This window comes from Artemia sp. Qi Xiang Cuo, chromosome 2 (assembly GCF_049724085.1).
Source record: "Artemia sp. Qi Xiang Cuo chromosome 2, ASM4972408v1, whole genome shotgun sequence".
NCBI lineage: Eukaryota > Metazoa > Arthropoda > Branchiopoda > Anostraca > Artemiidae > Artemia > Artemia sp. Qi Xiang Cuo.
Window position 1 is genome coordinate 95,869,394 of NC_142795.1, and position 25,276 is coordinate 95,894,669.

Consider the following 25,276-nt stretch of genomic DNA (forward strand, 5'->3'; position numbering starts at 1 on the left):
TGTTCTCTTTTCAGGGGGGGGGGAGTTATTGTATGAATCTTCCTCCTCCTTTAAAAAAAGAAGAGAAATTTAGCAAGGAAATAATGACCCCTCTTTTACAGATAAATTGTGCTCTAAAGATAATTCTGATGTATTTATGCTTAGTGCTTTAGAAATATTTAAAAAAGCTTCTAAAGTAAAATTTTGGAAAATTTTGAGTTTGGGGGGAAGGGGGATTTCAAAAACATCTTGCCATAATATAATTTCTCTTCTAAAGTTGATTCTGATGTTTGTAGCGCTCTATGTCTTAGCTCTTTAGAAATATTTAAAAAAGCTTCTAAAGTAAAATTTTGGAAAATTTTGAGTTTGGGGGGAAGGGGGATTTCAAAAACATCTTGCCATAACATAATTTGTCTTCTAAATTTGATTCTGGTGTTTTTAGCACTCTATGTCTTAGCGCTTTAGAAATATTTAAAAAAAAGCTTCTAAATTAAAATTTTGGAAAATTTTGAGTTTGGGGGGGGGGGTAGGGGGATTTCAAAAACATCTTCCCATGATATAAATTACCCCCTAAAGTCAATTCTGAGTTTAGTGTACTATTCTTTAATTAACGATTTTAATATCAATTTTTTAGTATACCATAACGCTAGACCCTGTTTTAAATTGACAACATTGTTCAAACATCACTCACGCATCGCATTTCAAAGGCTTTACTCACGCCTAATTTGACCATAAAAAGAATCTATTTCTCAAGGAAACCATTGGCACTGTCCTTAAACATGTGGTATTAATAACTTCAGATAAGGCATGTAAAATGTTGTTTGGAAATTGTCACTCTTGCTAACAGGATAGAACACTGATGCCTTCTAGACCGGAAACCCTATTTTTGGTAATTTGAAAAGGACATTTTGAACTAAATAACTAAAACTAATGTAATAAGCTAATAAACAGGGCAGTGGGGGAGGGTTTTTATTCACATACTGGAAAAAGAGCGTACTTTGTGTTTTATAACGAGTAAGCTCATACTATTGTAGGGTTTGTATTGTTGGAGGGGAGATGGGCTATGTCTCCCCGAAATTTGAATATACTAGTGGGATGGTAAAATGATTTCATTTGGAAATAAATTAAGAAATTTAGTAAACTGTACTCACATCGCAAATTGAAGAATCCATTGCTTTAAAGTTAATAATATTATGATATTTTAAATCATTATGAAAATTAAATCGTAAGGTAAGAGCATTTTATACAAAACCTCCAGGACGAATAAAAACTCAGTCCTTTTATTTGTAACCAATCACCAATCAACTTACCGTATATTGAACAACCTCCGATGTCTCTGATTGGCTCCTAAAAAACGGATGTTGACTAAAAAACAGTCTGGTTGAGTTATATAATTTCGACCATACTCTCAAAACATGTTGAACCACTTCACATGTTGCCAGCTTTTTTTAAATGTCCACGTGAAGCTGAAGTGCAACTCCTTGTGGAATTGACAACAATAACAAAAACCAGTCTGGTTGAGTTATATAATTTCGATCATACTCTCAAAACATGTTAGACCACATTATACCAAGCCAGCTTTTAAAATGCCCATGTGTAACTCTAATGTCACACGCGTGGGTTTTTCTTGCGCAATTCCAAATGTTTTTTCATGTACCGTTCAAATCAACAGCAATTCCATGTATTTTTTTCTTGTACAGTTCTTGTGTAATTGCATGTGTAATTAGAATATATAGAATAGATACTACTTATGCTAATCAAAATCCCTTCCAACTTTGGTCCCTATTGGTCCCTTTTATCATCCCTAAAAGTCTGTTGAGAGGTCGTCAAGTCCTTAATTTGGAGGTAAAGATTTATTGGTGGTAATATCTATCAATCTCCAAGTTGATCTATTCCTTCGTTTCTATGTATCCATAATGATCTACTGGATACAATCCTTAAGCAGTCGAGTGAGTCAATTATTATGTGAGATTTTAACGTAAATTTAATGGATATGAGGTCATATAGTGTCTTTAAATTTTATCTCGTCTTGCCACAGGTATTCTACCTTCTGTATGTATCCCATCTCGTATAACAGAGAGCACAACAACTCTATTGAAGAGGCTGTTTTTGATATTTGCTCAGTTTCGACTCCTAATGATGAATCTAAGAGGGCCTCTACTCTAAATCCTCGGATGGCCCCTGGTCTCCTTAGGAGTTTTAGGAGAAAAATAGTCCCTAGAAGGCTTATAAGTCTGCTAGCCCCTCATTGAATGCCGTTCACCTTCACTGATTAAAAATTTACAGGAATGTCTATAATTCTGTGTCAGGTAACTTACATTATTCATTTGCCGACAATTTGACCCTCTTTCTGCAAGATTTTTTTTGCCCGTTTTCTGCCACTAAATTGCAGAAAACACCACTTTTATGTGAAACAGTGTCTTTTGCTACTTTAAAGGGCACTAGCTGTTGCAATTTTCGTTCAAATGTATTCCTCTTCCAGACATTCTACTATCATTGGCTTGATTTGATCATCTCTGGAAAAAAAGGAAGACAGATCAGTGCTAGCCACGCAGAAAATTATTTTTCTTGTTGTTCAGGGTGGAAGTGGTATTTCTTTTGTAACCTAGATTGTTTTTGACCAATTTACTTTTGCTGTAATTTACTCTTTACTTGGCTACAGTTGTTGCTGCAACCATGATTTCTCCAACATTCTTGATTATTTCACCTGTAAATAGAACTGGTCTAAGAAAATAGAGTGAATAATAGAGGACCACAGCGATAAAAACAAACAAATAAATGCAGTTGATGAAATCGAAAGTCTAATTACACTGATTGATAAGACAAGGCTAGTTATTCTTGGGACTCTTTGGGAATTTAATGTCAGATGTAAGAAAACTGGGGAGGCTGCCCCTGGCCTGGCCTAGAACCGCCTTTCTCTTTATACTTTTCAATTGTCTTTTTATACTTTTTCCTATAGTTGCTTTCCGATCTTTTTTTTTTCATTTTTCCAAAATGATAATTTACATTCCAAAATAATAATTTTTGCTTCTGCTTTATTAGCACCTTAATAGTAAATATATCTGAACTTCCAACTTGTATCAATGAATCATTGCTATTATTAAATAAAAATATTGCACAAGTGGAACATATTTTTTTCTTCTCAGGTATTTAAAAAAATGAAGTTGTAAAACAACTTTGTTTTATTATTTAAACACAAAGCTGCATTTGGGTAGATAATTATTTTCCGTATATACTTTCTGTAATATCTTAAGGCAGATAGTTATGCCAGTGTAAGGTGAATACAACTTGTAGAAGTTTTCAGGGTTAAATATTTGAACTGTTTCCTGACAATTTTCCCAACCTGGATTTTCTACTTTCTTTAAAATATAAATAGAAAGTTTGTCTTGAAAGGAAATTTTCACCTTAAATTAGATATTAGAGGCAGGGTCGTTACTAGCCAAAATGTTTTTTTTTTGGGGGGGGGGGACAAGGGATTTTACCGACTGGCTGATCATTTTTACCGACTGTTTTTGTCAATAATTAGCATAATGTCCGTTTCAAATACAATGCGTAAAATAACTGCACGATTCGATAAAACCGCTGCACTTACCGACCAAGATCCAGGTTTTGCTATATATCATGTCACTATCTTAATGCTGTTTATTTAATCAAATGGAAAATTGCGGCACCATCTGTAAACTCACGGCAGGAGTCAGTATAATTGCTGAGTGTACCGAATAAGTTCGTAATTTTTGTTGTTCACATGTCAGTATTTTCGGTGTCTTTATTTAACCGAACAAAGAATTTTAGCGGTGTCGGAAAAATCATGGTACTTTGCTTCACTATTTTACCGACTTATTTTTTTCCGACTGACCAAAACATGGGGGCGTCCCCCCTCCCTCCATACATGACGGCCCTGATTAGAGGGAGTTCATATCCATGTGTTTTCTTATTTCATCAAGGTTAATAGTTTTTTATTTCAGGTGATAGATATGTCGAACAACAAAATACGCCACATCCGAGGTCAAGCATTCCATAGGATCAGTAACGTCCATCGATTGATCCTCAATCACAATGACCTCTATATTAATGGTAGTCATGAGCATCCACGAATTTTTGCAAATATGTACAACCTTAAGGAGCTGCACCTGACCAACGCTTTTACTGAATATGTTGACTCTAAGAAATATCTTGTCAATTTAGAGAATATCTTTTTTGGTAGCAATTTGGCAAAATTGGAGAAACTACATTTGGAGCAAAATGAAATTTGGATGGTTAGTCCTTTTTTCATAAACTTAATGATTTGGCAGTGTTGAGTTACTTTAATAAAGAATATACGTAAATTTCCCCTATATAAAAATGCTAATTATAGAACAATTCTTTCACCATTTTGTGTAATAATAATAATAATAAAAAAAAATTAGGTTTTTTTTTTAGGTTATGTGTTTGCCTTAGTAATTTGGCTCTAAAAATGTGGCTCTTATATATGCATATTACTTATATATATAACATGTAGCAGACAACTTGCCCAGGGCAGGGGAATGGGGCTTTATTTACTCCAAGATGGGTCTTGCTGGTTTAGAAACTAAATTTTGTCTGGTACAAATTTGACAAAATTGAAGAGGCTACATTTGGAACAAATGAAACCCGGAAGATTATATCCGGGTCTGAAGCCTAAAAAAAGTTTCTTTTGTGGCAAACTCTTTCCATTATTTATAGTAAGCTCCTTTAGAAATATCTATTGGAGTCTCCAATTGGAGATATGTCAAATGGTTGTCTTTAATCGTGTGAATTGAGGTTTTATAACCAATGGTAATGGTGAAGAAAAGAGGGAGGAATAAAATGAAATAACCAGAATCATTGGGACAAATTGGAATATGTTCTATAGACCTTCTATCATATTTTCTAATTTCATGGACATATTTGAAGCAAAAACGTCTTAGGTCACTTTGATTTGTATTTTTATTTGTTTCAGATACCTAATCGGGACATGTTTTGTCAGCTTCCTGCATTGATGGATCTTTACCTGGGCGATAACAAATTGAGCAGCTTTGATGTGGAGTTGGACTGTTTGAAGCATTTACGTTATATTGACTTGGAAAGTAATATGTTCCCAAAATTCACTCCGACAATACTCAGGAGATTTGATGCTGTAAATGAGCAATCAGATGCTGGACTCGAAGTGAATCTTAGGGTGAGTAAGATGATGCCAGGGTTTTTTAGGTTCATTAAACTAAATGGAAGTGCTAAACTAATTAAAAACATTTAAACATTTAAACTAGTTAAACTAATTAAACTAAATGGAAGAAATTGTGGTAGTGCTAGTGCTAATTGAAAACATGTCAGGTTGGACTTACTCTGACTGTGTAATGGTATTTTTTTAATAAGTAGAAGCAGGCTAGTCTCAGACACGTCTTTAACTTCCTTTAATTGCGAATGGACACTATACATCCCCGAAAATTGTGGCTTTTATCCAGGCGATGGTATGGTACCGATAGTTTTGAAATTTATGCTTGAAGCCATATCCCATTCAACATTGACATGAAGATTAATTACTATTCCTCCCTCCTTTTCTTGATTATTATCCGGAATTCATAATTTAATTATAGAGCTTAGTAGTTCTGAGTATTTACAACACAACGAAATTAGGGCACTATATATCCCCAAAAATTGTGGCTTGTATCCAGGTGATGATATGCTACTCACAGTTTTGAAATGTATTCTTGAAAGCATATCCCTGATCAACATTGACATTGACAATAGACTGGTTGACTTCTAAAGGTAGACAAAAGAACTAACAACTCCCCTAATTTCATTTTAATTGCTTTTAATGGCTGTAATTTAATGCCAGTTTTATCCTTCAGTTATATAATTCTTTTTCCAACAGGTCTGGAGAACTGGATTGATTGTAACAAGAAGTGTTAGTTGACTCTCCAGTGTGGTCCTAATTGGCCCTAATTTATTTTTAGACATTATAAATTATTTAATTTCTTTCTTTAATTTATAGGACAATTATTTCATCTGCGATTGTGATATTAAAGACTTCCAACATTGGCTGAAAACTACAAAAGTGTCGGTTCGGAATAAGGAATATTTAAGATGTCGTGATGGTATCCCGAGTTCAAACATTCAAAATCCTGTGATTGATGCAAAAGAAATGCTATGCGCTGCAAAAGAAGCTCAGGTACTATTATTGTTTACAACAAATGAACAGTGTGATTCAGAATTAACTATTCATTCATTCATTCATTTTATCCAGCAATATTTATTTCATGCATCTTACTGAGCGTATGCAATGCAACAAAACTAAGACACAGCACATCCCTAGAAAATGTGACTTGTATCAAGTTCCTATCCCTCTTTACATCCTCCCAAGAAGTTCCTGTTTACCTTAAATCTTTCCTTGCAACATCCTCATACCCCATTTGGGGACGACCTGTTAATTATTTGACTTGTTAGACGGGGACGACCTGTTAGACGGTTGGCCGGCAAGGATAATCTAATCTTTGTTTCGAGGGAAATAATTAAGTAATCAAATATTCAAAATGAATATTCAATGTGCGGTGTTTGACTCTGAAACAAAAGTCCTTCAAGTATTTAGTTTCTGATTAAATTTAAGCCAAGTTGAAAAGATAGTTTTATGCGTTTTCATGGACTTGGCTTTGTCCCCCTGGAATTAATTAATTTCGTCTAAAAATGATTATTGAGTGATACTATTGGTTTCGTTTGAAGGAGGATTTACGGAAACATTTCTCATTATTTGAGAATTCAAATATGAAAATATTCGTAAACCACAGCTGAAGACAACCAAAAGCCCTTCAGTGAGCTGTTTGACGCTGAAATACTTTGTCTTTATCATAGCTTTTGTCTTCCTCTATCTTTTGTGAAGCAATGCTTTATTCTGGTGCATATAAACGCCTAATTTGAAAGCAAACAAAATTTCTTGAGCGAGCCTTGCTATAAAGCCCTAAACAAAGCCAGTCTCTCCTACCACCCATGAAGTAATTATGAATCTGCGAATATGAGGAGTGGATACAGAAATATAAGAGGACTCTTTTTCGCTATGTAACTTAGTCAAAATGTGTAAGGAACACTCGAGGGTTCATCCACTTTCCGCGACCTCATATAAATCTTGTTAGCACTTTTTTTTACCAAGCGTGGAACAGTTCTACAACGCCACGCTTTTTCGTACCACGCATGGAAAACTTGGTGCAGCGCGTTGCCTATTACCATGCACCAGCACCAGTGGCACGCACAACCTGGTATACATTAAATTTGTGAAAGGGGACCACCCCTCGAAATACCCTATCGCTTTCGGCTCAATGATATGCTAGTCCTCAAAGGACGGCAAGGTGAGAACCAAGCATAATACGCTTAGATTAGGAAGGAAATAAATAATCAAGAATCCCTTTATAATTTACAATGGCCATCAGTGAATTTTTATTGAATTTCGAGTGAATTTTCTCAATAGTAGTCATAGTGTTTTCTACATTAAGAAACACTAAAAAATTGGTGCTCAATGTTTTTGCTTAAATGTCCACGTAAATAGAGTAAAATTTTGATGAAATGAATGTGAAATTGCTTCTAAAACGAGTTCTATTTTTGATAAAATGAACCTGAAATCATTTCTAAAACGAGCTTTTATTTTTTGATGAAATGAAAATTTTGATGAATGAATATGAAATCGTTTCTAAAACGAGCTTCTATTTTATTTTTTATTTTAACTCTGTGCTTTCAACTAACTGAAAATTGTTTGGTATAGAAAACATATATTGGCTTTAATTATTGGCTTCAAAATCTGTTTAGTGATTAATGATCTCAACTCTAATGACTACTAATCATTAACGACTATGACATGATATATTACTCATTAATTGACACTGTCAATGGTCAACATTAATGACTATTAATTACTATAGTAAAAATATAGCTAAAGTTAGGAAACTGCAGTTCTTGCTTATCTAAAGCTAAAAATTGCGTGAAAAATATAAGTATGAGTTTGGTTATGATTAAATTTACCAAGTAATACACCCAGCAATATATGTAGTGACAATTGTGCCAAAACAGAAAAAAATTGGTTATAGCGTCCAGTGAATTTTCTGGTAGGAGCTTTAATTGGCCATACGATTTCTGAATTTTCCTGCTCTGGATTCTTTTAGCTGGCCATAAGGGGAGGGGACATATGCCCTGTGTTGAGGTTTGTGTAGCAACAAACCGCTAATTGGATGTAAGCTCTGAGATACCTTCTGACTCGAAGGAAACGGGCAGAACTGAATTCAACTACTGAGCACAAATTAAGGTAGAATTTTGTATTGGAAAGTAATATATTTATTTAACAAAGATTGTTCTTACTTATAGACTGGATCTGAGACAGCCAGTGGAGTGATTGCGATTCTCTGCATTATTTTAACAACATTAGTCGCCGTCATTATCTACATGAATGTTGCTTGGGTACGAACAAAGGCTTCGGATGTTGCTCAGCTGGTTAAGAAACGTAGTGCCTACTCAAGCCTACTTACTCAACCTGAAGACCCAGAAGTTCATGTATAATTAGTCCTATGAAAAGTATTTTTTAACTAATCGGTATTATGTAAAAGGTAGCTATGTACTTGTTTCTGTTATTTTAACACTGCTTTTTAATGCTTCCTTTAAACTATCTTTTAAAAGTTAAAATGTCTTACTTTATTTTAATTGTTGAAATGCTTCTGTAATTTGTTTTTCTATTGGGTTTGAATTTAATGGAAACTATCACTAATCGCTACTCAGATTATTTGGCGACGATTTGATATGTTCACTTTCAACATCCTGACTATTGCTTGGACCTATCTGTACTTCAGCTCTGCTTACGACTGGCCTGAAAATAGTGTCAGACGAAAACAAGAAGTACACTATTAAAATATAAATTAGAGACTGTTCAAATTTTGTCGTCACAGATAGAGAACTTTGAGCCAAGTGAAACGTATACTTTGCCACTAGATAACATACAGAGACAATTTAGGGCCTCATGTCCCCCTCCAGGGTCCCAGTGTTCCCCCAGCTTCCACCAACTATTTTTGTCATTTTCAAATTGAAATTTTTGCCTAAAAATTATTGGCATTCAAAAATCTAATTAAAGGCATATTTTATGGTTTACTTTTAGGATGAGAAGGTCAATAGATATATTTTACGATCCAATTTAGAAGTACAACCCTCCATGTATCTTCGAGCAGCAAAGACCCTATATTTTGTAAATTCACGTCAGGTATCATAACGACAAATAATTAAATAACTGTTCACATTTGATTTTTTGCACCTTCTAACTTTTTATTGATATTTTTTCTTTTTTTATGATCTGTCAGTACACAGATATAGCTATTTGGGCCCTTTTAGATAAAGTGGTTTTATTCCTCCTCCCAGGCTTCATCTTCGGCAATATAAGGACATAATATTTTAAGGATATATTAATATATTATTTTTTAGTAATAATATTTATATATTAAGTTGTACTTGAGGTGATATATTAAGGATGCTAATATATTAAAGATAATATAAGAAAAAAGGTACAACAAAGTCAAATAGTAATGTTTTATTAATCATTTGATAATTAAAGAGCTAAACAGTATTATTTAGGTTTTTACAGTGAGCTTTATGCGTTTGCTGAGCACTGCTATGTTTATGTATATACATATATACATATGTAAGTAGCCTACATCTATAAGTAGCCGAAAAATGGGAGGGGAAACGTTCTCTCTATTATAAGTTTCCCCTCCTATTTTTTTCGCGACTAACTTCGTCTAAGATGAAGTGGCAGGACCTGGTCTGCTATTTAAATTCACCCTTTTTCTGCTTGTTGACTCATTGAAATCCTCCTCCCTCCAAGAAACATCCTCTTATTTTGAGTGTCTTAACAAGACCATATATATTATCATTTTGCATCACTTTTTACAACAAACTATATTGCACAAAAACTTCATATTTGATTTTTAGCCGCTTTAGCTTCGTGTGTTGTTTTATATTTTGTCTAATATGTTAGTACATAGATAATCTAGTGCGCTATTTCAGGTCCAGTTTTTCTGTTATCTCCATGTCAACTTAAAGGACGATATAAAAAAAAATAAACAACCAATATTGTCATTTATTTTTCTACAATAAACTTCATGATTACGTTGGGTTACACCAGATGGGCTTGGCTTTTTTCTTTTATTTTTCTCAAAGACGATCTTGAGTTTCTTCTATTATGAGTAGCCCATATTCTTTGCGTTGATGACTAACTTCAAAAAATTGAAGTGGTATGACCCGGTCTTCCATTAGAATCACTATATCTTCTATGCAGAGAAACATGTACCCAAATAAATTTCCTTTATTTGAAATACATGTAGAAGGCACTGTGTTTATTCTTTTCCCATCACTTGTCCAAAAAAATATACTTAAAATGTAAATTTAGTTTCTCCCCACACTCTAACTTCCCGTTGATGTATAACCCATTGTGAAGGCCACCAGGTATCTGTTGTGCTCTATTAGCTAAATTTGTTATTTTATCTTCTGCCCAGCATGAAGTAAAAAAAAGATTAAAACAAATTATACGGCCGTTAATTTTTTTTTTGTCACGGATTATAAAGTTTTACCATCTTTTATTTGAAATCTTAAGCTTTTAGTTCACCTACGTATTTAACCCTTTCAGAAGAGGTTTGCTTTAGTATAGCCTTTTAAATGATATTTCAGGTTTTGAATATTAAAGTAGATATTTATCCATTTTTGTTCTTGTTATTTTCATGCATTGTGACTTTTTTTTTGTAAGGTAGTAAGTGTGATTGCTTGTATTTACTTTCATTCCATTTTATCTATTATTTTTGTTGTAACCATTCCTTTTTGGAGTTGTTTTTAGCTTTTTAAGATCCACTCTTATAGTCTTTATTAACATTTCGTTTTGCTTAAAATCAACTTAACTGGTTAAAAGCCTTTCCATTGTTCTGTAGTCATCGCAGTTTAAATTCTTAATGTGACTAACATTTTGAAATTATTAACGTCAACAATTTAAAATTCTTAATGATATTAAAGATGTTGGTCTGTTTATTATTCAATGGTATTATGAAGGATTTTAAATTGTTTTTTTTTCTATATTTTAGATTGTAAAAACTGGTAAAGGAAGTCAGATTAAGCATCTCCATTGAACTTAATTCGTTTCCTTTTTCCGGAATGAATAACAAAACAGAACTGAAAAATGAATATGCATAAGTTTTCTTGGTTTCACGAAAACCTTCCGTTTCTTGTCCTACTAGTGATTTCTCGTCACAAGCTCTATTTTTGCTTCTCATCGACGATAAATAATAATTTAATATAATCAGTTAAATAAATAAAGAAAAAACAAGGTAATTCATATGGGTAGTTCGAACTCGCTCTGAAATTCTTTTTGTTTATTTTCAGCTCTGCAGTTTATTCTTCTTATCACCACTTGTTACAACGGTAAAACTACGTTTCGTGTTATAGTGGTTATTTTTTTGATACTTTTGTTAATCGGTAACAAATAATAACGTAATTGTAACGCAATGATTGGGAGGTAAAAATAATTTTGGGTCGTGCTTCCACCCCATACCCTCAGAAAAAACGGTATGATAAACTATTCTGACTTATAAAACTATTCTGAAGGTTAACAAACGACGACAGTAAGAACTTTCTTTACAGTTTTTTTTTCTAAAAAGTTCAAAAAGCTTTAATCTTGCTAACTTGGTGCATTTAGACAGGTATGCATGCAGGGTATTAGATAGGTATTTCAATCAAAAATATGTTTCAAAAAACATATTTTTCAACATACATTTCACCCGAACATGCTATAGTGGCTATTTTTTATACGTTCTTTAATCGGCAACAAATAATAACGCAATTGGTACGCATCGACTGGGAGGTAAAAATCGCATATTCCGATTTTGCGTCTTCCCCCTCCCCTACATCCCCTATACATGGGCCTACGCCTACAAATTGCAAACAACTTTATATTTGTGTGTATTGTTTTTTTCGGAGTTTTTGGTATAAATGGTTAGATATTTAAAATGTATTGTGCCAAAAACGTTTTCCTAGTCTTCCTTTGGTACTTTTACTAAATTTTTCATTTTTTCTTAAATTTTTTAATATTTGGCGAGCTAGCAAAAAATAGCGCCTCCAATTTTCTACTAATACTACAAACATAGTTGATTTTGAAATTAGATGTAAAGTTCATTTTAAAGTATTTTGCTAAATATTGGTGATAATCCAGGTTGAAGAATGGTGCAATTAAATACGTAACTAACTATGAGTCTAGGATTAAAACAAGCAAATTGAAATCTGTTCGTCACTTTGTAACTATTGACTAGCTTATTCACTTAATTGTCACGTTTAGATCTTTGTCTTTTGATGCTAATCCAACATGTAGAATATTTTAATCACAGAATCACTTCCAACAAAAGTTAAATAATAATGTGACTAAAATTAACTGAAATTAAGCTTGATATATTACCGTACTTTATATTTAGTGATTGATAATTAATAGTAACATCTAGCGACCAAATCCTATAATTGTAATTTTTGAATCCTACCTTTTTAATAAAAATTTCATTATGCACCTAAGTTTCCATGTCTATGGTTATTTTCTTAATTTAAATGATAATGAGACCAGAATTAACAGGGGCAAATTAAAATCTATGTTATTGGTATTCATATCTTATACTAAGCACACTCAAGGTCTTCGTCTGACAGAACCGTTTTATTTCTGTACTTTCTTTAAGCTTAGCGTGAGAGAGTGTATATGTTATGGTAAATGTCCGAAATCTAGTTAATGTCAACATTCACCAGTGAATGTTCGAAATTCCTTTTTCTCTGCTTCGATTCAATTAGCTTTACGAGTCAGCTTTTCAGTCTTATGCAACCTATGATGGTAAAAGTTAGGTTAGGTTAGTTTAGATTAGGTTAAAATTGGTTCTAAATATCAGAAATGGATTAAACACTTAAATTAAGCTAACCTAAACCAACCTAACCTCGTCTAACCAAACCTAACCTCCCATCATCAAACTTTGTATTAAATTGAAAAATTGACTGGCAACTAAATCCAAGGAGAAAAAAAGGTGTTTCGGACATTCACCGGTGAATTTCGACATTAACCAATTTGCGGAAATTGACCGTAACATGTATACACTACATTGTAGGTGTATTTTAATTAAATATTTTAGTGACTATTTTGGTTTTGTTAGGTTAGAAACCATTGTATATCATGCCTTTTCGAGGCCTCATTTCAATAATTTTCTCACTAAAGTATTTTATTTTCATAAGACTTTATTCAATAGGATTAGCCTAACTTCCCTTCTTTAGTGTAATGGGTATAATAGATAAGTACCATGGTATTGTATAATTAGTGAATAGTAAACATTTGTTATGTTAACTTAAGACATCGAAGACCTGTCATTTTGAATATGTTCTATTATGGGCATAGATAAATATGTTTGTGTAGTTTCTAAAACTTTGTTAAATAGTGCAAGACTCCTATGTGTTGATGGAACATTAGATTGGTTGATTTTGATTCATTGCAAGTGCTGTACTCTGTATTTCATTTGTTGTATCCTTAAAAAAATATCCATAAAATAATTTATTATCAAGTTTGAGCACCATTTGGATCAAATGAAAATGTTGAAAGTTAAATAATAATTATGGTAGAAATCAGTTATCCGTGGGATAAATGTAGAATATCCTTGTGAAGGAGTGGGCTACTATGGGCTACTATAGCTGTATAGTATGCGAGGGTTCTTTGAGCTGTAACTCACTTTAAGGGAATTATGGAGTTTGGGGGGGGGGCTGCTATATTGAGACTCTTGATAAACATCGTTTATTATATTTATCATAATATATTATAATAAATCGTTTATTATAATAATCGATAAAATAATCGAATATTATAATAGTCGTTTATTCTATTTGTGAGTCTTCAATGTTTTTCAACCAATGGTCCGTAGAAGATCTCTGAAGGTTCCATAAGAAAAAGGCAGTTACTAGATACTAACAAAACACAAGAAAGGGGCATTGTCTATAGTTAAGGGGGGGATCCTTTGATGACCCATTTTCTGTATGGATCCAACAAGGATAAAAAAGTTTTGAAGGGCTGCTAAAATTAGAGATTTTTCCCAAATTTATCCTGTGTTAAAATTGTGACTCCTTCCCAGTGATCCCAGAACTTTTCTGGAACCTTCATGAGGAAAAGTGGGCTACGATGGGCTACATTGAGATACGAGAAAAACTGAAAGAGATTGGGCATGTATTATAATGTTTTTTTTTCTGGGATATGTAATTTAAGAATTTGACAAGGGTTTAAAGTGAGAAATCCTTCTATAATTAGAAGCTGTATATAAATCAAATTAATGAGCATCATGTAGTGACTTACCATTGCCTAAAATTGCTCTTGGAATAATTTCAAGAATAAGCTAGTTTTAAAGTAGCAACATCTTTTTCCAAGTTAGAAATTTAAACCCTTGCTCCACTGCTTGCTCCTTCGGCAAAAAAATTGATGTTGGTGCTCAACTTTATCCCTTGGTACAACAGTTGATTGATTCTGTTAGTTCTTTGTTCTATGTACAGGTTTGTGACTCAAGTGGCCTTTTTCTTGAATGGGCACAATATTCCATTTAAAGCCGTCCTTGTTTCCTAGTGTGAGTGCTTCTCAGTATAGATTATGGTAATTGTGTTTATTTTTTGGGTTGCAAAGCGTTAACCTGGTTGCATTCTTATTTTGACAAACTAAACGGGTTTGTCAGTTGACCGAAAACAGAATTCATAAAGTTTTGAATCAGATTGTTTCTATGTACTTATTGGGTTTACTTATAGATTATGCTAATTATGTGTTAAACTGATATTCGTACTTGGACATGCTTTCAATTTTAGCTTTTCATTTAGAGAAAACGTCAGTCAAAACGAATTTAAAATGAGAACATTTGTCAGTATACTTTTCACATACAATTGAAGCAATTTATTATTACTGTAAAGTTAACGATTCTTTAAAGGCTTAGCTGTCAATTGTCTTTTTTATGTTTTACAGTGACTCTTATAGCTATGAAATTGGTCAGCTAATTGGAATTAAAATAAGCTTAAACGCCTTTGATATAAGAGTGATATAAGTAAGCGGTTCTCGGCAAAGAATTTTGATTTGGTGCAATGTGATTTTGACCAAATAAAACTGCTCCAAATAAATACACAATTGAATTCCTCCAAAAAGTTTCTTATGCGCATATTACCCATTTTACTCATTACCGTATATTACCCATTTTACCCATTACTGTATATTACCCATTTTTACAGTGGATTTCCACTTGCAATCAGAGCATTTTGAACACTTTTGGCACATAATGTCTATAATTATTGTTTTCTTGAAATCGGGTTGCTTTGGATTAAAAAAAAGATTCATCTAGGGAAGTTTCTAATGTAATGTTTAAGCTTAATTTTGGAAAATATAATCAAATCGTTTCTAGCGATCTTTTCCTTTTTCCTAAAGTTTTTCCGTTTTTCCTAACGGCTTTAGGAAATGCTTGGTAAACTTGCAGTTAGAATGTTTCTATCACATATTATTTTTGCACAATAATATTTAGGATATGAAAATGAAAAATGTGCGAATAAACATGAAAAAACAAATGAATTCAACACACACAAAAATTGCAATTGAAATATAATTATTTCTGAAATAAGTCAAACATTATAATCGTCTTCAGCGTAATTAAGGTATTATGTGTAAATTTTAGCTTATTCGTGTTTTCGATAAAAAGCGTGAAATAAAATTTTATGTCTTCAAAAAATTTCCTTCGTAGTTTTATATGCTCCTTTAAAGTTGTATTATTTTTCTTTGTTTTTACGCCTAGTATTTTTTCATAATCACTTTAAGTTTGAAAAAAATACATTGATTGCATTAATGAGTTCAGTAAATAATCAGAATTTTTTTTTAATCTTTTTTCCCCCCAAAAATACAAAACACAAATTTTTGCGAAAAAAAAAACAATAGAAAACTATTAGGTCTATGTAAGAAAATGTAATTTATAAAGAGAAGCACTTGTATGAATTGTATGAATTTTTTGGTTTGTTGCAGAGTAAATGGATGTTGCTTTATCCTAACTTGTACTGTTGAAATTTAAGCAATAAAAATATTAAGCTTTTGAATTTCACTTTTTCACTCGTTTAAAAGAGTTTAGACGACTATTTTCGACACGTGACAAATAGGGGTCCGGAATATTCCCTTCCCCCCATAAATTTCCTTCTGTGGAAAATCCCCCCCCCCCCCACTATTCGAAATTCTCCCAACGGGTAAATTTAAGCAACCACAGAGAAATTAAAACAAATAACAAGAATAAAAAAGAAGGGATTCTTTATTGTTCTACCTGTATTCCAGAATACATGTAGAATATGTGGTGTAGAATAAAACAGTTCTTGTTAATGAACTGTAAATAAGTAGCAACTCGGGTCAATAGTAACTAAAGCTCTAAAAAGAGATGTTGATAACGACTAATACAGTTTAATGTTACATAGCAAACGCAACGAGTCTGAGAAAATCTGCCTGAATTTCTGAAAATGGGAAAACACCCCCGAAAAGGGAAATGGTCTAAAGAGAAGTTACACAATTAGATATGGCATATTATAGAGCCCTAATTTGAAGGTTTCAAGCTCCTCTTTACAGGAATGGGTTTTTTTAACCTGAAGAAACATAACGGATATGGGTTTTTTTTTCATTCGGGTAATCATGTTGGACCGATAGTGCTATTAGATCGGGCGAGGGACAATTCGAAGGGATATTGAAAGTTCTAGAGTCCTTTTAAACTAACCAAAAATATTCTGCCATGGAAAAGTGGCGTTTGCTGCCATTTTGTGTCACCGAACTCTGATTTTGCCCTAATGAGGACAAGCTGCTATCAATCGAAAATTCTGAGATAGCCAACTTCAGATTATGAAAAAAGCTATGAATTGAGATTCCCAGGTGCGGAGCAAATAATGACGTACCCTCATACTCCACCCCAATATACTCTGAGTTCTGAAATCTAGTCCAATATTTTGCTATTTACTGTGGTATAATCTGCTCAATGGGTGACAGTAATCAAGGTCGCCTTCCAGTATTTTTTTTTCTCTCACGGTTTTGACTGTACAAACTCACGAAATTATTTGTACTGGCACTGCTGAGGCCACGAGCGGTGCCGTTTGGACATTAAAACAATACAAAAAAATACACAAGAAAATGTTAATTTTATGAAAAAATGGCCGATTTTCATTTTGAAAGGCCAAACTTGGAAGACCTAGATTGATTAAGGTAGCTTAGATTTATTGAATTTGCTACATATAGCTTAGGTGATTGGCATATGCATTGACTAAGGGCGTATCCAGGATTTTCGTTTGGGGGTGGGAGGGGGGGGGGCAAAAAAAAACTTTAAAAACCCATCAATAACTCGTTTATATGTATAGTAAGTTTATTTGTAACCCGCAATATAAAATAAATGCAGAGTAAAAAAAAAAGAAAAACATAATAATATAATGCACAAGGAAATAATAAGGCAAAGACAACATAAATAACGTAACAATATCAATAGAATCACTAATCTGGAAAAAAATAAGTGATGGGGTCACTGGCACATATCTTCCTTGGAGTATTGGTCCTCAGGTCCTTAGCGATGATGTCAAGCATCACTAGAGGGTCGATGAGTCCAAAATGAGAAATAATCTTGTGATTTCTGTACCACCTTGGCAAAATATAGTAGGAATTTACAATATTTAAAATAGCCTCTCCTTAGCTGAAGACGGTCTTTTTTGCACATTAGAGGCTGCAAACCGGAAAGAAAAAGAATTGCAGGAGAACAAAAACTATGGTAAAGTTTACATAAGCCTTGGCGGCTTTATCTCCCTCTATCAGACGAGATTTTACCACACGAGGATTGAATACACTGTAGAGCGCTAGCAACCAAAAACGAGCATGTAGTCGAAAGTGTATCAGAAAAAGTAATCCCAAGCCATTTCATCTTTGAGACACAATTGAGCAGCAATGTACCCACATTTAAAGGATGGGCAGTGCTAGAAATATTAAAACACATAAACTCGCATTTTGAAGCATTTACCGAAAGCCCAATCATACTCAAAGCATTAATCAGAACATTTAGGCTCTTTGTGAGGCCTGACCTAGTATGACTAACTAGCAGAACACCATCAGCATAGGCAATGTGACTAACAGCAGTATTTTCTAAAAACACAGTAGGAGACAGCATTCGCGAACAGTCCACAAGCACAGTTTTAAAAATATATGGAGACAGCACACCACCTTGCCTGACTCCCTTCTTTACTGAGATAGGCTCAGATATATCAGACATCCATTTTAATCAAACCAACGAATTGGAATACCAATATTGAAGAACTTTTACTACAGAAGAATTAACTCCTGCTTTAACTAAGCACTGAAGCGCTTGCAAATGTACAACATTGTCAAAAGCACCCAAGATATCAACCGAGCAAAGATAAAGTGGCCTTTTTTGCATTTTTGCCGAGACCAGCAACTGACCAAGCATATGATGGGCTTGAGAACAACCAAAACCAGCTCTGAACCTAACTTGATAATCAGACAAATCACATTTAGTCAAAACTTCAGGCAATACGGCATGTACAAATAGGTTGCTCATGAAGCAGGACACTGTAATTGGTCGATAACTGGAACACTGGTCTGCATCCTTTCCTATTTTTAGAACTGATGTTACAGTTCCTGAAAGAAAGCTATCTAGAACTAACGACTGGGCTGAACACATTTGGAATAGGAGCTGAATGTGTGTTAACAGTAATGTATACTTAATGGCGAAGTAATTCTAACATAGACTATCCATATCGGGAGCACTTGATTTCTTAACATTATTAAAATCCCGATAGATATCACCACTAGATATTGACAATATATGGACTTGCCAAAGAACTCGAGGAACAGTATTGTCCAATAAGGAAGAAAAAAGGACTGGATAAAATGATTAAATGTAGAAAAAAAACACGAATAAAATAAGCAACAAAATCACTGATTTTGATAATAGAAACGGTAGCAGGCAAACACTTGCTGCTATTAATTACATTGGTCCAAGACTTCCAATCTGAGGGACCATCCAAAACATTCAGGCGGGCTTGACGCAAAGAAGATCTAAACTGACGTTTCGAATTTTGCTTAATTTCAAATACTTTATCAGACTTGGGGCGATCACAAGGAATCCAAAGGCGGAGCCAAAACTCCGCGCGTTGTTTAGCTTTTTTCACTTCTGGGCACACATCCCATAATGGTTTTCTGGTGTCAAATCTAACACGTTCAATAGGAACATAAAATGAAGCAGCTGACTTCAAACAATGCACGATCTGGTAATAGTAAGAATTTAAATCAATCTTAGCTGTCTATGACCTTACAGAGGTTTGTAAAAGGTAAAAAGGCACTTTCATGCTTGATAACAGCGAGCAAAGAGCATACAAATAAACTTCAGAATTAACTCGCTTCCAATTTGGCGTATCAAACCATTTATTATGGTAAGAAAAATGGTTTTAAGCCAGTAGAACAGGCGACTCGATTTCACAAGTTAAAGGCAAAGGATCATCCTCAACTTTACCATCCAAAACAATGACAGGAGCAACCATGAGAAATCCACTTGAAACTACAACATGGTTAAGGTTTGATCTAGAGCCACCTCGGCTATGAATGTAGGTAAACTGTTTATCTTTATTGACTAACTGATAGCCACTAGGCGAAGCATCAAAAAACAGGTCACTTCTTTCAGATTGGGACAGAAGATAGGAATTAATATCACCAGCCACAATCCAATTTATTCACTGATTGGTCACTCTTAGCAGAAGTGTCCTGAGTCGCTTAAAAGAACCCGCGAAGATAGATAGGGAAGACATGCTCTTGTGATTGCATGTCCTATAAACATTCCTGAGGACCGTTTTGCTGCATTTTATTACCAATAAATTATGATCAGAAGAAATGAGCTCAGATTTCTTAGTGAGGCGAACTGAAGTTGCAAAGCCCATAGAGGGTCGACCAAGCGTTTTTTTAGCTTCGCGTAAAAACTTGTGGTGGGTGGGTGACCGTTTAAGAGAATCTGTATTGGCTTTAGTTTGAAAATGTTCCTGTAGGAAAACTATATCATAATCAAGAAGCCCATCAATAAGAAAATCTTTGTCTTTGGTTCAGGTAATATTAAAAGAAAGACAGCAAAGCCTAGTATCACTAGCCATCATCTTCTTGGCATTAATCAGAGCTTTTTTTAGAGCGGGGTATCTGATACCATAGCACCAATAATTTCCCCGCAGTTGGCGAAATTCGGGCTTTTAATGCACGGATTATCGTATTTGTTACAATGTGCACCAGCGCACCATGGACACTGGTGATTATTTGATGGGAGTGGGAAATTTCTGACAATGTGGTTCGGTGATTGACAACAGTAGCATCTAGGAGGTAACTTCTGGTAACTTCTGAGATTTTTTTAACACTGGGCATCTCAGACTATAGGAAACATGTTTTCCCCCGCAGTTCGAGCAATTTGGGGTTTCAGTGCAAGGATTATCACTTGTGTTACAATGTCCAGCAGCGCACGGTGACCACTTTTGATTAATCGATGGGAGTGGGCAATTTCCGAAAACGTGGTTCGGTGATTGACAACGGTAGCATCTAGGAGGTAACTTCTGAAAACGTCTAATTTTAAAAAGCTCGTATCCCAAACACAAACCTTCGTTTATAGCTTTATTTTAGGCAGCATCGTCTAGAAATTCAAGGCGGAAGGATCCAGAATTTCCAATTTGAGTTGCATCAACAAGACCGGTAATCATACTAATAAGCTCTGATTTTTGCACAACAACAGCGATGTTACTCACAATACCAAACACTTTTTGATTTAGGACATGAGTGGATACATTTAGCTGACTAGTTGCAGCGGTGGCGAGAGAGACGGCTGAGGCTTTATCTCGGGTATGGACTATGTACTTCGTGTTTTCGAGTCAGACAAAACATTGGGGGGGAGAACCCCCTCCCCCCTGGATATCGCCTCTGCATTGACATTGCCCAGGTGCCTTAGCGCCGGCGGATCTAGAGGAAAATCTTGGGGGGGGCCGCGCCGGACACAGGGCGCCAAAAACTGATTATACAGGACTAATTTGATAGCTCTTTATTTATATGAAAACACTGCCAAATATGCTCATAAAGGTAAAACGTAGCAAAAGAAAATAAAAACAGTACCACACTACACAACTAAACTCAATCGGCGAGCTTGTCTGAGAGCGAACATATCGATAGCATCGTCTGTTTTCGGCAGTTCGTCTCTGTAAGTCTGCATGAGTAGTAGAGCCTCCAACCTCTCTTCAGTCATCGTGCTTCGTATTGATGAACATGTCCTGTCAACCTTTGAAAACATTCGTTCTGCTTCACAGGTTGACACAGGAAGCGTCGCGAGAATTGTCAACAATGCGAAGATGTTGGGAAATACATTTTCCTGACAACTGTTCAGCGCTGAAATAGCTGTTTTCGGTTTTTGCACGGTTTCCTTAGACCAATACTTGTTCCAAATCTCGAACTCGGTTTTAACGTCTATCTCCGGACCCACGAGCAGCTCCTTGTACTTTTCGTACCCTGGCTGAACGTCCTCCCAGCGTTTGCCATTAACCACAGCCGGGATCAAAGCTGAAAGTTTTGCAGCATTCGTAAAATGGCAGCTGAACCGCTCCGTAAAATCAAGCAGCATGGCGTCCAGGGCTGGAAAAAATGCCGCCATCCTATAATGACTTTCTGGATCCATCTTGGGTACCCCTGCCTGGTATGTAGAACGTGAAGCTATGCGTGGCTGCGTTACCTTGATGGTAGCATCAATCTTTTCGGCCATTTTCAGAAGATCTTCGTAAAGCAGTCTGAATTTGGTTTCGGCATGTGATCGCACATCTTCCAGCATTGCCTTCACGCTGCTAATGAGGGACAAGGCTCTCACGAGGTCACCATCCTTCTGTTGTAGTGACTCGGCCAAAGGTTTCATGATCGACGAAAACAAATTCAGGCAAACCAGTCCTACGAGTGTATCTGATTTTTCAATGCAGGATCGTAATGCATAAGCTCTGCTACTTGCCTCTCGATCGTGCCATCCTTCCATCTCCTGCAGAGCAGAAACGATCGACGGAAGGGAGTCCCAAAACCTGCTGATTGCTTCGTGTCTCTCTACAAATCTCGTGGTACAAAGACTGACGAGTGTCTCTGTTTTAGCTTTGTCCACGATAAGATGCTTTTTTAGAAGTCTTGTTCTCTTGGCACTTGAGCTGAAGTGAGAAATTGTGTCTCGAACAACGTCTTGGGCATTGCGCAGAATGGGAACTGAAACTATCTTTGAACATGAGAGATTTGTGGCATGGCTCACACAGTGGAAGTAATCTGCCAGTTCACACTGGCGTTTAACTTCAGCAGCAGCACCATTTGTCAAGCTTGCCATGCTAGCAGCTTTGTAATATCCTTGACCAACGCACTTTGACAAATCCAGATTTGACTTCCTGACCTCACTCAACAGCAGCTTCCCGAGGCTCTTGCCGTCTAGCTTCTCTTCGATGCTTCTACCGTCGTCACTTTCCTCATCTCCAGCGAGTCTTGACAGGGTTTGAAAGGCATCGACAACTGCAAAAGGATCTTCCCGAATCACGTATCCCTGCTCGGTTTTACACACATAACGACAAACAATGACCATCAGCTCCCTGGTCTGCCTGTCTGTTGACTCGTCCGCAAGAAGACACCAAACCGTTGCTTTGTTTGCTTTTTTCACTACTTCGGTTTTTATCATTTCCCCAATTGTTCCAATCAGTTCATTCTGGATCTGTTTACTCGTATATTTGGCGTTGCTCGGTGCATTTTCAAGTAAATTTTTAAGTTGCGAGTCTCCACTCTGAATCCGATACCGAAGTAGGTGGCGGAAATTCCCGTCGTTTACTGCTGTAATGACATCAGAGTCTTGGATATCAAGTTTGCCATCATCACGGTGGCCACGAAGGGGGATATTCTGTGCCCCGCAAAGCTTGACAGTTTCAAAAACGCTTCTCAAGAGTGCACGGTTCTGCTGTATTTGCTTGACCCTTTCACAGTCCAGAGCATTCCTGATATCTTGATCTTGACTACCACGCTGAAACGTTGTTAGCAGCGCGGCAGCTTTTTCCTGGCAGTATTTGTGAAACTATGCTTCAGCATGGTTTGTCAGCGCACCATCTTTCCCGGTAAGTTTCGAATAGTCTTTTAGCGGTTTCGAGACCAACTTTCCCATTTTTTGCCCTCCGCCACCTCCAGATAAAGCCGACCATCCTCCTCCGCTTTCGTTGGTCCTCATAAAAACACAAACACTGCACCAAAGGCCTTCGTGGTTTGGATGACGACTCACTGCGAGCCAAGGATACCGGGCAAGATGTTCGGTATTCAAGCGACGCTTGACTTCGCCACCTTTTCTCTTTTGTGTCGAGACTGGAAGATCAGATTGGTTCTTCGGCTTCCACCTTTCGTTCATAAAAAAAATAATTTCACCAGAAGACAACTGATTTCGCTCTTTCAGCGCTACTGCAATACCAAAGTCATTCGACGGCGTGAAGTCAGTTTCAGGCGAAAAAATAGCGCTGTGATTCTGCTGCGGGTGCGGGGACTGTGAAATCAGTGTTGGGCTATGTACCACCAAGGTTTGAGTACTGCTTCTTGATCCTTCAGTCAGCTGATCAGTGTGTGTCGTTTCGCCGAAGTTTGTTATGAAGGCCGTCTGTGAAGTGGACGGAGTTGTTGGTGACAGTTCGTTCTCCTGGCTGAATGTGTTTTTGTGCATTCCGACCGTCGACTCAGAGCGGGCATCAGAAGTTGCCGTCGTCTCAACATTTAACAAAAAAAGTTTCTCTTTTAAAGGTTGCACAAGACATTTATTGTAAACGTATATACACTTTGTATAATGGCTTGCTTTAGTAGATTTAACTCTCAACATGGTGAAGGCAGAATTGGAACTAAATTTGAAAATAAACTGAATCAGCAACATTAACTTTAAACTCCCCCAACAATCTTGAACTTTCATACCCCAAAACTATTTCTAGGAAACCCGGACTTTAAAATTAAATACCACCCTAAACATCACTAATTTAATTTGCAACCCCAAGAACCGATCCCCGACATATGCTAACAAATATTTTTCAAGAGCTGAAACCCGAAACAATTATCACCGAAGTTTACAAGGCTAAAGAGAGAGCTTTAACTGCAAGAATTTGAAAGATAATTTCAGAGCTGACACAGTGTGTCGGTAAAAATACTGCTTTAAGCCAATATCATAACCGTCAGGCGAGACGAGTGGGCTGGTAAAAATCAGGTCAAATGCTTCGGACAAATTGCATACGAAGAACACTGTACAAGAGGGACCGTATGCAATATATAACAACAAAAGCAGCTGGTACGCGATGAAGCTTGACGAATGAGCCTTATCAGGAAAGCTATCCGACAATGGACTAAAGCTAGAAATTAGAAGTGTTGATACCCACTTTAAACGACACTCCTTCCTTATTGTTCTATCTTTAAAAGCTTACCTTTAATCTGATCTTTCTTGGCAAAATAATCAGAGATGTCCCTCGATCCTTTACGGCTTTCCGCCATCATTCTTTGTTTCTTCTCTGTTCTATATTCATGCCCTGATTTTTTTTTCCGATCCATTTTAAATGTGTTTCCGTCTAACTGGTCTAACACACGGAGCAAAAATACTCCGAAGGCAGTGGCAGGGTCGCTCGCGCCTAGCCTCCCGCCGGTTGGATCTAACCACCCACGCAACTCCCCAAAGACATGCGTTTCTCGTAAGCATTCACAAAATGTTTTGCTCGTTTAGCACGTCCCAAAAATAAACCCAATAATCATGATTTGTGCAGTGTCGGATTTGAATTTTAGATAATGTGATAAAAAGAAAGTAAAAATTGACGGCGTATCCGATTTTTTTTTTTTAGCGTCGGCCTTAGTTGAATCATTCACAAAAAAGGGTCGTTTGCACGATGGAGGAGAGGGCGCCAGAAAATCTTGGGGGGGGGGCGCCCGAGCCCCCCGGCCCCCCCTGGATCCGCCGCTGTGCCTTAGCACTAGTTTCTAAATGTTGTTTGTATTTTGTGTCAATCAACTAGAATAATATGGAAATACGGTATTACGAAAAATTATGCTCATGGAAATGTGCATAAGAAAACATTTATTTTTATGGAAACTGGCCTGTATGGTATTTATTTTTAAATTAGACTGTAATTTCTGAGGACACAGGACATAGAGTCTGCATATTGTATAGGCAAACTAGCCAAAAATATGGGTCGACTCTAAACA

The 25,276-nt window shown here is 35.8% G+C and overlaps 1 protein-coding gene across 2 annotated transcripts in view; it reads left to right on the forward strand.

Moving 5' to 3' along the window:
* The window catches only part of LOC148955856 (trophoblast glycoprotein-like), a 42,617-nt gene extending 26,516 nt beyond the window's left edge, over positions 1-16,101 (forward strand). For both annotated transcript variants that reach the window (XM_089104698.1, XM_089104704.1), the window contains exons 3-6: positions 3,945-4,235; positions 4,937-5,155; positions 5,969-6,145; positions 8,320-16,101. In XM_089104698.1, the coding sequence (XP_088960824.1) occupies positions 3,945-4,235; positions 4,937-5,155; positions 5,969-6,145; positions 8,320-8,511 (879 nt within the window). In that variant the 3' untranslated portion in view covers positions 8,512-16,101. The remainder of the gene's footprint in view (positions 1-3,944; positions 4,236-4,936; positions 5,156-5,968; positions 6,146-8,319) is intronic.
* The last annotated feature ends 9,175 nt before the right edge of the window (positions 16,102-25,276 follow it).